At 42.4% G+C, this 12,711-nt stretch overlaps 1 protein-coding gene across 1 annotated transcript; it reads right to left on the bottom strand.

Annotated features, from left to right (window-relative positions):
* Window positions 1–2,710: 2,710 nt before the first annotated feature.
* Window positions 2,711–12,552, bottom strand: syngr3a (synaptogyrin 3a). The gene is made up of 4 exons (XM_063186769.1): window positions 12,451–12,552; window positions 10,121–10,355; window positions 8,536–8,681; window positions 2,711–3,000 (listed from the first exon to the last, which is right to left on the bottom strand). Exons 1-4 carry the CDS (start codon window positions 12,550–12,552, stop codon window positions 2,794–2,796), a joined length of 690 nt encoding a protein of 229 aa, XP_063042839.1. The 3' UTR covers window positions 2,711–2,793.
* Window positions 12,553–12,711: the final 159 nt, after the last annotated feature.

The raw sequence follows: 12,711 nt of genomic DNA, 5'->3' as shown, positions 1-12,711 counted from the left end.
CACAGAACACATTGGCGATGATGTCTAGCACATAAACAGACTAAGCACTGACGACTCGGATGCAGGTGGAAGTGGAACTTGCACTCATCTGCCAAGAACTCACCTTTTAGGGACACAGGCTCTGAGTTGAGGAAATTGTCTGTCTACTTATGACTACGTATGTCACAGGTCTAGTCAATGATCTTTCAGTAGCTTGATTGAGAAGATGGAGCCTCTATTAAGACGTTGAAGCGAGATTGGCCTTGTTGCTGGATTCCTGACACTTATTCTGATTGAGCGACTCTTGGATTGTATGCTGCCTTGAGTTGATGAAGGGATGTAATTAAAATACTGCATACACCTTTGTTTTTCATTACAGTTGTATTTATGTCACAGAAAAGAATTGCCTTTTTTTGCTGATAATCCCTTATGTTTTTCTATAATGTCAACTCAAAATTTGCACGTTTTTCCTCACTCGCTTTGGTACATTTCTGAGATTGCAAGTAAAAACTGCCTTTAACTCCACTAAACTGGTTAATATAATACAACCTCATTAAATCAGTAACCTCTACTGTATACATGTAAATTACAACAGCACCTTCTGAATTTTCAAATACTACTGCACATGCAAAAAAAGTCTACCGTCTCCCCACTTTGCCTCCATTCAATACACACTAACCATGGCATGCTAATGGGTTATAGGCCTACATAATACATCTTTCACTTGTATATTTATTCATGTACATGTTAACATGTGATTATTGTTAACATGCTAGTTCAACCAAGAGCATAAATATTTAAGGCCACTGCACCACAATGGACATGCTGCTGATCCAGCACGGGGAGAAAAATCTAGCAATAATGGGCCAGTGGTAATCAGGAAAAAAACTTTCCTGCCGTTAATTTTTTCACCACAATATACACCTTCATTAGAACAGTGTCATTCCATCAAATGATTCCAGGCTGTCTCAGCAATGACAACTGGAGGTTTTTTTTTTGAAGGGTACAAAGGCAAAACAAAGTCATAATTGTAACTTTTTTTTTTGATTCACACACAAGATTGTCCCTCTCATTATTGGACAGATTGAGTTTGTTGCTGCTGCCCGATTCCTACATAACTTTCTGCGTCCTGTTTTGGTTTACTTCAGCAGTAGCTTTGGGCCTTGTTGAATAGATTTGTTGTTATTGACATGAATGGCATTCAACCCTCTCAAAATGAATGATCAGGTACTGTAGATGAAGACATACAATAACCCATTCGGAGTCCGGACAAGCGATGCAATAAATGGCACACTTAAACTTGGGAACAATTACTAGGAGGGTGAGCACAACCTATATATCAGCACAACCTTTCACGTTATGACCGTGCTGTTAACCAAACCCTGTCGAAAGGGCATTCATTTTGGTGGCACATGCATACTGTACTTTTGAACATATGTTGTGTACATTGCCAGATTTGCAATACAACCTACTGCAGGGTCCCGATTGAGCAAAATGCTGCAATATGGAGGACCACTCGAGAAATGCACAAAAGCAGCTGAGGAAAACTGAAACTGTAAGCAGTACAGTAGACTAAACTTCTGCTTTCTTGCGGTCCTTGACCAACACCATAACTGCGTAACAGGGTTCACGCATCCACCTCACACTGGACCAAAACAAAAAGTCAAACAGGTCACTATTAGAAGCTTGTTGTACGGGAGATTACTGGTGTTACACACCTTCCCTCTAGCTCAAATGTCCCTTCATCAAGATCATATAGATAAAACAAAAGAAAACAAAAATGAACAACTGGGCTCCCTCCAGACAGACTTTCTTCTTACATATACAGTAGGTCTACTGTAAGCACATCAACAACACAAATCTTTTTTCACAGATGGGGGGGGAATCCCAACATTTAACTGGAACGTCTACCTGTTAATACTGAACCACCCATCGTCACATCACTACAGTCTAGAGTGGAGCATTCTGGGGCCAATCAAAACCCTCTTCTGGAAGACTGCTCCATACAACACATGGAAAAAGAAAACATTTTTGAACAGAACATGGACAGTTTGGCAGTTTTTGTAAACATACTCTTTTAAAGTTAATATAATATCTATTTAATTCGAGGACTGATCTCAGACAGTTTTTTTCCCCATCTGTAAAAGTATATTGCACGTGGCCACATATGACTACAGCATATGGAGGAAAAAAAAAAACCTAGTGGTTTAAAATGTCCCGATGCATGGCACTTTATGTGTGTACGTTTTTGATAACATGCAACACAAATAATATCCTCTCCCAAGATCTACAGGTATGAACACTTTTAAATAACACTGCACCACACATCAGAAACACGTTCTTGTCTACCATGTCAAACACGCATTCCACTTTGCTCTGGAGGCCTGGGGCTATGAAGCTCAAGACCCTCTGATGCCTTTACCTGCCAATGGGTGGTGGAATGTGCAGCAGAGTGTTAATATTTTATCTTTTTTCTTCTTTTTTAGGTAACACCTAGCATAGCAAACGCAGAACTACTTAGAAACAGATCAGGATGAGAAGTCCGACACCACGATCAAAAAAACATAATCAAATAAATAAAATTAAAAATGAAAAAAAAAAAACCTGCACAGAGGGTCACGGCACAGCACTACCTAGGAACACTGTTACACCACATGGGCGAGGTATGGCACCCATGCCCGTCCCTCATCCCCACCCCTGCCCCCCTTCCACCCACCCACCACCCGCTAACTCACCCAGCCTCCCCCCCAGTGACAGACACATTTGGTTAGGACCTGTTGAACTCTGGAACTCTGGCATCAGTGAGCCCCTGGTCTAGTAGATGGGCACTTGGTAGGGGGCGGTTGAGTCCAAGTTCTCGGTGAAGGGGGGGCTCTGGTAGGTGTCGGTGTTGTCGGCTTCGGTGGTGGTGGTGGTGGGAAACGGCTGGACGGTGGCGTTGCCATCCAAGTGTTCCGTGGTGAAAAGGCTCATGTCCGTGCCCAGCAGGAACTTCTGCACAGCCCTCACCGTCAGACCAGCCTGTTCCCACAACCAGAAAAGAGCAGAAAACACAATATAGAATGTGATACAGTTGACCAGAATGGAATAAAGTAGAAAACCATGCATTTTGTTGCCACTAGAAGCAAGACCATTGAAGCTGGAGCACACTGCACATTGAAAACACTTTAACAGCTTCCACACTAAGAATTGTAAGAATTAACAAAGTTACATCAAACAAGAAAGAGAAGAAAACACACACAATAAACAATAACATTAACACATGTAGTCCACTATGGGACTTAGATTTCACATTAAAGTTTGTATGAACACAGACCCTATGGCAAAAGGATACTTAATAGGAAGCAAGACATATTAAGTTCAATACAAAATGCCTCTCTGCGAAGCAGAAGGTTAACAACATGTCCACCTCTAGATGGGGGTAAAACCTTCTCTATTCAACAAAACTTAATGGTAGCTACTGAGCCATGGTTAGCCTGTGCATAATGACGGGCCATGGCATAATCCGTGTTCTGTGTACGTATTGCAGTCTTATGTTCAGAAATTCTGGTTTCTAAAGCTCTTCACCAACATAAACAATGCCACAAGGGCATTTCAACGTATATACACTACATGAGTAGGACCTTCTACTGAAGTTAATAAAAGACCGGACAGGATTATTTTTTTCCTGTGTGCGGTTGTGTGAAGTGCTTAATGTCTGAAGAATTTGAACGAAGTGCACAGTGGCCACAGCGAGTGTAAAATAAAAAAAAGACAACCCCCAGAAAGTTAAAAAAAACAGGTGAGGCATGAGACTGACTGTATGACTGGTCCCTTCACATCTTTTCTGGTATTAGCATAGCCGGACCTGTGAAAGTGAAGTGAAAGCCCAACTGGGAAACTCCAACTCCCATTGCCATTGTGACAGAGCACTCCACAGCACACAAGTGCACACTGCACACAAAGAAATTGCAATCATGCCTCACCCGTGCAAGGGGGCAGCCCCGAATGGTGCCCGAAAGGGAGCAGTGCGGTGGGACGGTGCCATGCTCAGGGTACCTCAGTCATGGAGGAGGATGGGGGAGAGCACTGGTTAAGGTATTGTGTGTTGCTATGTTGAGCTTACACATTAACCCGCACACATGTTTAACTCAGTTATGGATGAAACGTGAAGGAATTTGAGTCACACAAAATTGCATGCCTGGTTTTTAAGTGCAACAGATTCATGGAATTCTTTTGGTTTTCAAACAGAATGTAAAGACATGCTTGGAATTGCTGCCAGGTTAAAAAAAATGGGAAAACATGGAAGAAATGTCTTCAAACATAGGCCTACAGCTATGTTTCTGTAACGCTCTGGTTATTACCTGTCTGATCAACTATCTAATAACTAATTTTTAACTGCTGGGGATGCAGGGTGTTCTTTATTTTCCAGTTTTACTTTTTATTCTATGTAAAAAGCAAAGATCTATGCAATTGCTGATAAATAAATAAATAAATAACAAGAGGATACGTGCCTAGCCACAACAATTCTGGCCACATGTTTCTCAGAGCAAAATTGAGAAAAGTTTTTTGCGATCTTTTTTTGCATAATGTGCAAGTTGAGGTCTTGAAAAAGTTACTCAGTGCTTCAGACAACAGGATTGGTTTGTGTTTGTCCAAAAGCATAAATGTTGGAATTAAAAGGACTAGCGTTATCTATTTTCTTGTACTTTAAGAAGTGAACGCGTTAAATAGGCCACAAACTCACCAGACATTCCTATGTTTAAGGTATCATTGTAAAGCTTAGGATCTACACTTTGAGTGAAAGCAAAAGCTAAGTGAAGTGAAAGTCTAACTGGGAAAATGTTCACTCACAGCACTCCACAGCACACACGTGTTCACTGCACACTGCAAACAATGAAATTGCATTTATGCCTCACCCGTGCAAGGGGGCAGCCCTTAATGGCGCCCCAAGGAAGCAGTGCGGCAGGAAGGTACCATGTTCAGGGAACATCAGTCATGGAGCAGGATGGGGGAGAGCACTGGTTAATTACTCCCCCCACCAACCTGGTGGGTCGGGAGTTGAGCCAGCAACCTTTGGGTTGCCAGTCTGACGCCCTAACCGCTTACCCATGACTGCCCAATGTTTAAGAATCTATGATTAAACTCAATATGCCCCCTTGTTTTTTTGCGACTAGTCACATATGAGATTTTACAGTGAGCAACAATATTTTTTAGCACAAATGTGCATGCTGTTTGAGGAATACGTGAACAAGTTGAATTTGGTTGTGTGCACTTTGTACTCTGATGTGGCATGTGACCAATGCCACTGGCTTTCAATTCTTCAAGCAGATTATCACACATACAGTAAATGCATTTGCTTGAAGTTGAAAACGTGTTCTAATCTGTGTCCTTTCTTACTGCTTTCACATTCACCAACAGATTGAATTCTCATTGAGTGGCTTTTTATCAAATTCAGTGACATTCAAAATGTCAGATTCACATATTACCCTGACCACCAGCATCAACAGTTGATCAGTAGCTTCAGTTATTCCTGATTAACTGTGCAAAGCAAACATATTAAGCACCCACACACAAAGGCTATGAACAACCTCGATGATGGATAAATTGAAATTGTATTCTTCTATCTGTGCTCCTAACCAGGCAATCGAATTAGTTAATCTACTGTACCTGCCTGAGAAGTCAGTGGAATTAGCTGAATTCAATTGGCTGGGCCCTGCCGTGGCACTAACAGTGTGGCACTCATCTGCTCCACGGCTGACCCGGGTTCGATTCCGGCCTGTGTCCTTTGCCGGCCCTTCCCCGTCTCTCTCTCCAAACTTGCTTCCTGTCTCTCCTCCACTGTCTAAACTGTCTAAAAACTAAAAGCCCCAAAATATACTTTTGCAGCAATTATGTGACAGAACTGACTTGGAGGTCCATTCTCCCAGCAAGCAGTACATTTAAGGCTTTTGAATCCCAGGCCACATTCGAACCTTGGGCAAGCAAGCCCATATGTGGGAGGCTTAGTGCTATGTGCCACAGTGCCCCCCTAAATAGTGTATTTTACAAGATATACAATGATGCCTCCTGATGAACAGCTCTGGATATTCACGATTACATTACATTCACATTTATCACCATTACACTTCTGCCTGAGTATTAAAATGTAAGACATTGGAATGGTCCTCTGCAAAGACATTCGGGGCCGCCTAGTTCTCTCACTTTCCACTGCCCCTACACTACCTGTGTGAATGTGAGTCAATGAGTAATCAGTCAGTATCCATTTCTACACAGAAAACACAGAAACGTTTTTCCTCAGAGATATATGACCTTGACTGCCTGAGACAGAGTCTCCAGTACTTTACTGTAGCTTCAAGTGCAGTGTGGGAGGTACACATCAGGACACGACCTGGCTGGTTGGCTGGCTCTCCTTTCTCCTCCACCCTCTGTAAAACGGCCACCTCGGAAACTCCAACTCCCATTGTCATTGTGAAACAGCACCCAACAAAATTGCATTTATGCCTTACCCATGGCAAGTGGGAAGCCCCCACCAATGGCGGCCCAAGGGAGCAGTGTGGCGAGACGGTACCATGCTCAGGGTACCTCAGTCATGGAGGAGGATGAAGGAGAGCACCCCCTCCCCCCAAACACACACACACACACAACCTGGCGGGTCGGGAGTCGAACCTTTAGGTTTCCTATAACTGCCTAGAATAGCCAGCTAGAACTAGAGTAGTAGTTAATGTGTGGCCACTCACTGCCACACTGCTCTACTCCACAGTATGTGTGGAGCGCCATTTTTCCCACTAATGTAGCTCAGGTCTATGAGGCATAGATAGGCCATGATGTAATGACTTATTCTTAGTCTGAGGACAGCAGTGTGTGTGTGTTTTTTTCTTTCTTTCTTTCTTCCTTTTTTTTTACCATCCCTGTCTTTGTGTACGAGCCTGGGGCAGCAGGAGGAAACGTCCGGATGTAAATAAAGTGAGTGCAAAGGGTGAGGTGGCTCATGAGGCGTACAATCATGCGTACGCATGCGCGCGCGCACACACACACACACACAATAGAGTGAGAGCAATGGGTTAGATGGCTCATCGTGCGTACTCATGGGGTTTTCTTTTCCGCTCTCAGCTGTTTCAGGAGAGCAGCTGCAGTTGAGGCCGACATCCATTCATTCTTTTCCAGCTTTCGCATGGAGTGTGTAGAGACAGGTTTGGATGGCCAATATTCTGCAGCATGTGACTGATGTAAATGCTTTACCCCATGCATGCTACTTGTGGTACCACCACATACAGTACATCTAATGAAGTCCGCCGCTAAGATGACCTACACCCATCATCTTACACTGTGCGGTCCGGTTCTCAATTCTGATTAGCTGATAGCCATGGTCAATTGAGCGTAAACCTACACCTTAAGTTCCAACTGAATATTCTAAGCGTGTCTAAGATAGACCAAGCGCATCTACGTCGGTAATGAGAATATGTTGCAGTTGGGGTAGGGAAGTTGCAAGAAGAGCACATCTTCGCACCATCTATGGTTGGGGTATCAGTGTGATTGCAAAGACATTTCATTCCTGCGATGTTTATAGCCACTTCCTGTGCACTTTGTATTTGCTTGTGATGTTGGCTTGATTATGTCCTCTTTTGAATGTCGCTTTGGTTATAAAGCGTCTGCCAAATGCAATGTAATGTAATGTAATATTGCTGAGTTTTTGTATCAAAGTGTGTGTCTGGCAACGCGACGACGCACGCACGCCGAGTATCGTTGCCGGGGTAACCACAATCACTTCCTCAACTTGTCGCGGATCAAATTAATTGTTAAGCATTAATTAATTAAGCATTTTAAAGAAATTTGGTCAGCGATTAAGTGTAACAGTGTTAGATATGGCCGTTATCAATAGAGCATAACCCGCGGCCTCTCATGGCTTATTGCTTAAATATAAAATCATCGCTTCCTTGTTATACTCTTCAAAACTGATCTACTGAAGGTCATTGGTTTTACTTCCAGAGGATTTGAAACCCATATAAACATCCATGGTACTGAGAGTCAATGGCAGTGACTCTAAATGTTGACATTGCCTACGTTTACATGATCGTTTTAATTCTGAATTAATCATTCAGAATTAAGTAGTTCCGCCGAGTTTACATAGCACTTTCATTTAATTCCGAATTCAATCAAAGTGTTTACATGATGTTTTCAAAGCGGAATTAAGTTTTATTCGGAATTAAATGGAGCTAATTCAGAATTAAATGTCCCATGTAACCGAGGCCAATGACTCTAAAGCCATTTATTATTATCTAGGCTGGTTACCCTATGAAGCTGTTTAGACACGTATATGGATATTTTAGGAAGCGCATCAGTTTTGGCCTGTTTTATAATGCACATGATGTGCATTTAATATGAACAAATGTCAAACTTCACACCTATTTGAAACTGAGAGTAGTTGTCACTTGTAAGTATTAACAGAAAAGGACATGATTTCTGATAGGGCTGTTTGCTTTGAATGGCCAACAGGGCAAAAATAAGCACCAGAGTTGACATTACACACTAGACCTGTTGGTCCACAAACAGTTTTAGAGATTCTGGCTCGCTCACCCAGGTGAAGATGGAGAAGAAGGAGAAGGCAATAGCAGCTCGGGCGGCGTCTGCACCCTGGTTAAGGGGCAGCTCGTCGGGGGTGGTGCGACTCCACTGGTTAGCCAAGAAGCAGAAGCTGACAAACCACATGAACGTCCAGAAACCTGCAACCAAAAACAAAAAAGAAGAACCTTCTTCAGGACAACACTGGAAAAAGTACACAAGCACTGTCGCAACAACAACAATGACAAGTACAGAACAGCATTCTAATCCCAGTGTGTCAGCCAGTCAAGCAGCCATTGTCTGTAGTGATTCCTATTCTAGACATGGGCAGGACAATGAAAGACATCATTCATTGTGGTGTCCTTGCGTTGCAGCTACATTATTTCTAGGGAAACGTCTCACTTTTTTGCTTTGACAATGTACAACTTTGTTTAAGAGTGGTATACTATGACCTTTTTCACAACATCTTCAGTCTTTTGATTTCATGTTGCACAGTCTTAACAGTATGAAGATTGTCTATGTCTACTAAGCAGGCTGTGGATAGTCTTTTCACGCATGAGCACTTTCTTCCAAAAGCAAAGCAAATGCACATATTGCACACTATACATAAGAGGAAATGTAGGAAGCCTTTACTATCCTTCACGTACAACAGCCCAATGCTGCCATGACAATGGTGTACTTGGAGTCAAGTGGAGTAGAGTGGAGTGGGGCGGAGTAGAGCTTAGTGTAGATGTTTAATATGCTGTGGAATGCCATAGTTTAGCTCCCCCGGTGTGGCTCTCCTAGTGGGAGGAGTTCAGCTTGTTGAGTTATTAGTCGGACAAAAACAATGCTCTTGCTCAGTGGCTCCACTAACACCAGTGCTACTGATTAACAAATCCATGACTGTGTGCAGGCTCTGCTGTCTGACAACCGCTCTGGGGAAAGGGAGCTTGTACAAAACTGTATATCGTACAGAGGGTATTGCTGTCCTAGCAGAAATGTCATAACTGGGTGTAGATGGTATGTGTGTAGTTCCTGTTCAGTTAGATCAGATTTATTTTATCCGCATTCAGCCGATGTCTACTCAGGATGTACGCCATGTATGGCCTGGCTTCATTATACCAGAGTTCTATAAAGTAGAGTACTCTCAAAGATGTAAAAGAATACTAGTGGTATGATATTACGTGATTTCAACTTTGTAATATCATTCTACAAGTGCTGTAATTACATCTGTTCATTAAACTACATGTTATGTACTATACAGTGCACAGTATATAATATGATATACAATATATAATGTATAAATTGAGGTAAATGTATATGATTTTCGTGTGGGTTTGAACCTATCGGTCTTTTTTTAGAAAGTGTGCTCAACTCCCAACTGTTTCTTACAACTGTGTCTTACAAACAGCAACGTTCATGTTTAGTAAAAAAGCCGCACTCTCGGGTGTAATTGTTGCGGTTTTAATCTACTGGGTTAGCATGACAGACAGACAGACGTTTCGGCCTAAGCTTTCATCAGCATCTTTACTTAAACCTTAACTTACCTTAACCAAGTAGATTAAAACTGCAAGAATTACACCCGAGAGTGCAGCTCTCTTACTAAATTTGAACCTACCCGAAAAGCCGATCTCGACCATGACCGCCTTCTTCCTGTCCTTGATGCTGCTGATCTGCTGGAACTTCATGTCCACGGCGCAGAACAAGAGGCAGCCCAGGAAGGCCACCAGGCCCACGGTGACCCCGAAGTTGCAGGCGCTGTTGTTCTTGTTGTAGACGCAGTAGAGCCGCTCGCTGCCGTGGTTGACGTAGCCTTCGTTCACGATGGAGCCAAACACCACTATGGAGAAGATCTGCAAAAAACAATGATGATGATGATGATGATGACGACGATAATGATGATGATGACGACGATGATGCACAACAGTGGGTTAAGGAGCAGAGTTGTGAATACTGTACAGCCCAACCGGTGGAGAAGATCTTGAGAAGAAGGTGACAAGAACGCAATGTGGGTTACAAAGCAGAGATGTAAATACACCCAAACACCAGTATGCAGAAGATTTCCGCATTACAACATGGGGGGCAGAGTTGTAATATACCCAAGCACAACTGTGTAGATATATTTTTTTTTTAAAGTGATGTGACATCCGACACAATGTGGGTTACAATACACAGAGCAGAGTTGTAAATATTTCATGGCAACCAACTGGCGATTGATTAGATGGGGTCTCACACGCACACACTGTTCACTAAATCAATAGTTAGACATGAGAAGAGAGAGACTGGCGGGACATTGGGCGACTGGTTGGTCACATGACACGGGCTGATGGATAGGCTGTTGTATGGATACACATGGATATGCTGTGTCATCTGACATATCAATGAGAGCCCTGCATATGCTTAGATTTTTTTTTTAAAAACACTCTTTCCCTCATAATTTCATTATGTCGGAAGACCAACTGTTGTCTCCTGAGAAAGACAAAGTGTAATGTACCACTACAATGTAGTTGCATGCACAAAATCAACACAAAAATCTCTAGGAAAACAGAAGACATTCTATTAGCACGAGGATAGAGAAGAAATGTTAAATGTCCTGGAAAGAAATTACCCAGTAGCTGACTGCTTACAACTATGTTGCCCTTAATGACTTTATCAATTGGCAGTCTATTCACATTTAAATGATACTTGAAACAGACATTATTTGCCCACAAAGCTGTACACATGCCACCAAAATATGTACATCTCAAATGCAGAAATGACACAGCAATCCCCAGTTCATGAGAAGAATGCATTGGGGTTTAGGATTTCACTTAACCTGCACAGGGGAGGTCATTTTTTTTCCAGGGTCATTAATTCCTTAAATATTACCTTTTCATAAACACAAATCCGAAATAAATGAGTTTATGGGCCTACACTCACCAAAAAGGTCTACGAGGAATTTGGGACAGTAGGCTACACTCCAAGAGCGTTTGTTTATTTGTAAAGTTATGCTGTTCAGTCTGTAAAAAATGGATCAAAGATTTTGACCCCCATTGTGTTTTGGTCCCAAAATATACAGTACTCCACAACTGCGCGCAATCCCCTTTGATATCCCAACAATAGACCTGTGCAGCATCAACAAGTGAACACAGTCCTGTCCAGGAACAAGAAAGCAGAACTTCAACGTGTCCCTCGACATTTCTGCGTCCATTTCTGTATGTAAGGTGATGAATTGTGAAATAAACAGAATGTTAATTTCAAGGGCACCATCCACAATGTCTGATCGTTACGCACACAGGGGACGCGCAACTAAGAGCTTTTATACTGACATAGCTGAAGATGGTAGGGGGTCGAATAGGCGGGGATTGTGCCCTTCTCAGCCCTGATGTAAGCTTCAAGCAAACCAATTTCGTGCAAAAAAAATAATGAAATGGCCTAAAACAATAACGAAATACTTTGTTGTGATATTGAGAACAGGGCTAGTGCACCAAATAGATAGGGCCTAATATACGTTTACATTTTTTAAATGATGTATTTAAAGACAGTCAGACTAGATAATTGAAAAAAAGAATCATTGTTTCATATTGTAGGCTGGACTGGTTGTATTTTGCTACATTAAATCCAAGCATGGTAAACGTTCCAAATGGTCAAAACATAGGCTACAGGAGCAATAATTCAAATAATCCAGACAGAATTAAGGCTAATCGTGAAATTAGCTAGATGAAATCCAACTAATTGTGAGATATTGAGGAATATTTCGATTTAACTCCTAAAAATCTAACATGTAGGCTAGAAAATAGAAGGTAACAGAATGGTCTCTGATCATTTTAAGGTTTGTATTTCAATTAAGAGCATCCATGAACACCAATATGGCTTGCAATTTCCGTCACATCTCCTCCATACCACAATGAATCTATAAAGCATGACGGATACGCCCAACGACGAAGGAAACAAGAAAAACATCCTTACCCATGCCAGTATTCTAATGATTGTCGTCGGCTGCTGGACGAAAGCGATGGGGTCGAAAGCAGCCCCTGCTCTACCCGCACCAAAGGAGCCTACTCCGTCCATCTTTCCTCTCTCGCAGCTCTTCAGGCTCCAGCCCTCCTTGGTTTCCAGATAGGTAGGATGTTATTCACACACCCCACTGCCTGGCAGCGGCGTGCACAAATCAGAGGACTTCGCGCACGATCTTGGGCTCTTTGGCATCCTCTACTGTCCACTTGGCAG

The sequence above is a fragment of the Engraulis encrasicolus genome, chromosome 2 (genome assembly GCF_034702125.1).
Source record: "Engraulis encrasicolus isolate BLACKSEA-1 chromosome 2, IST_EnEncr_1.0, whole genome shotgun sequence".
NCBI lineage: Eukaryota > Metazoa > Chordata > Actinopteri > Clupeiformes > Engraulidae > Engraulis > Engraulis encrasicolus.
This window is presented reverse-complemented; position numbering and strand designations above follow the sequence as displayed.

What these genes read in the sequence shown, in the direction of transcription:
- syngr3a (XM_063186769.1), bottom strand. Translation starts at nt 12,552, where the DNA reads ATGGACGGAGTAGGCTCCTTTGGTGCGGGTAGAGCAGGGGCTGCTTTC. An exon ending in TCATTAGAATACTGGCATGG is followed by an intron (nt 10,356 to 12,450) that starts GTAAGGATGTTT and finishes TGTTTTTTGCAG; the next exon opens with ATCTTCTCCATAGTGGTGTT. An exon ending in GGTCGAGATCGGCTTTTCGG is followed by an intron (nt 8,682 to 10,120) that starts GTAGGTTCAAAT and finishes TTTTGGTTGCAG; the next exon opens with GTTTCTGGACGTTCATGTGG.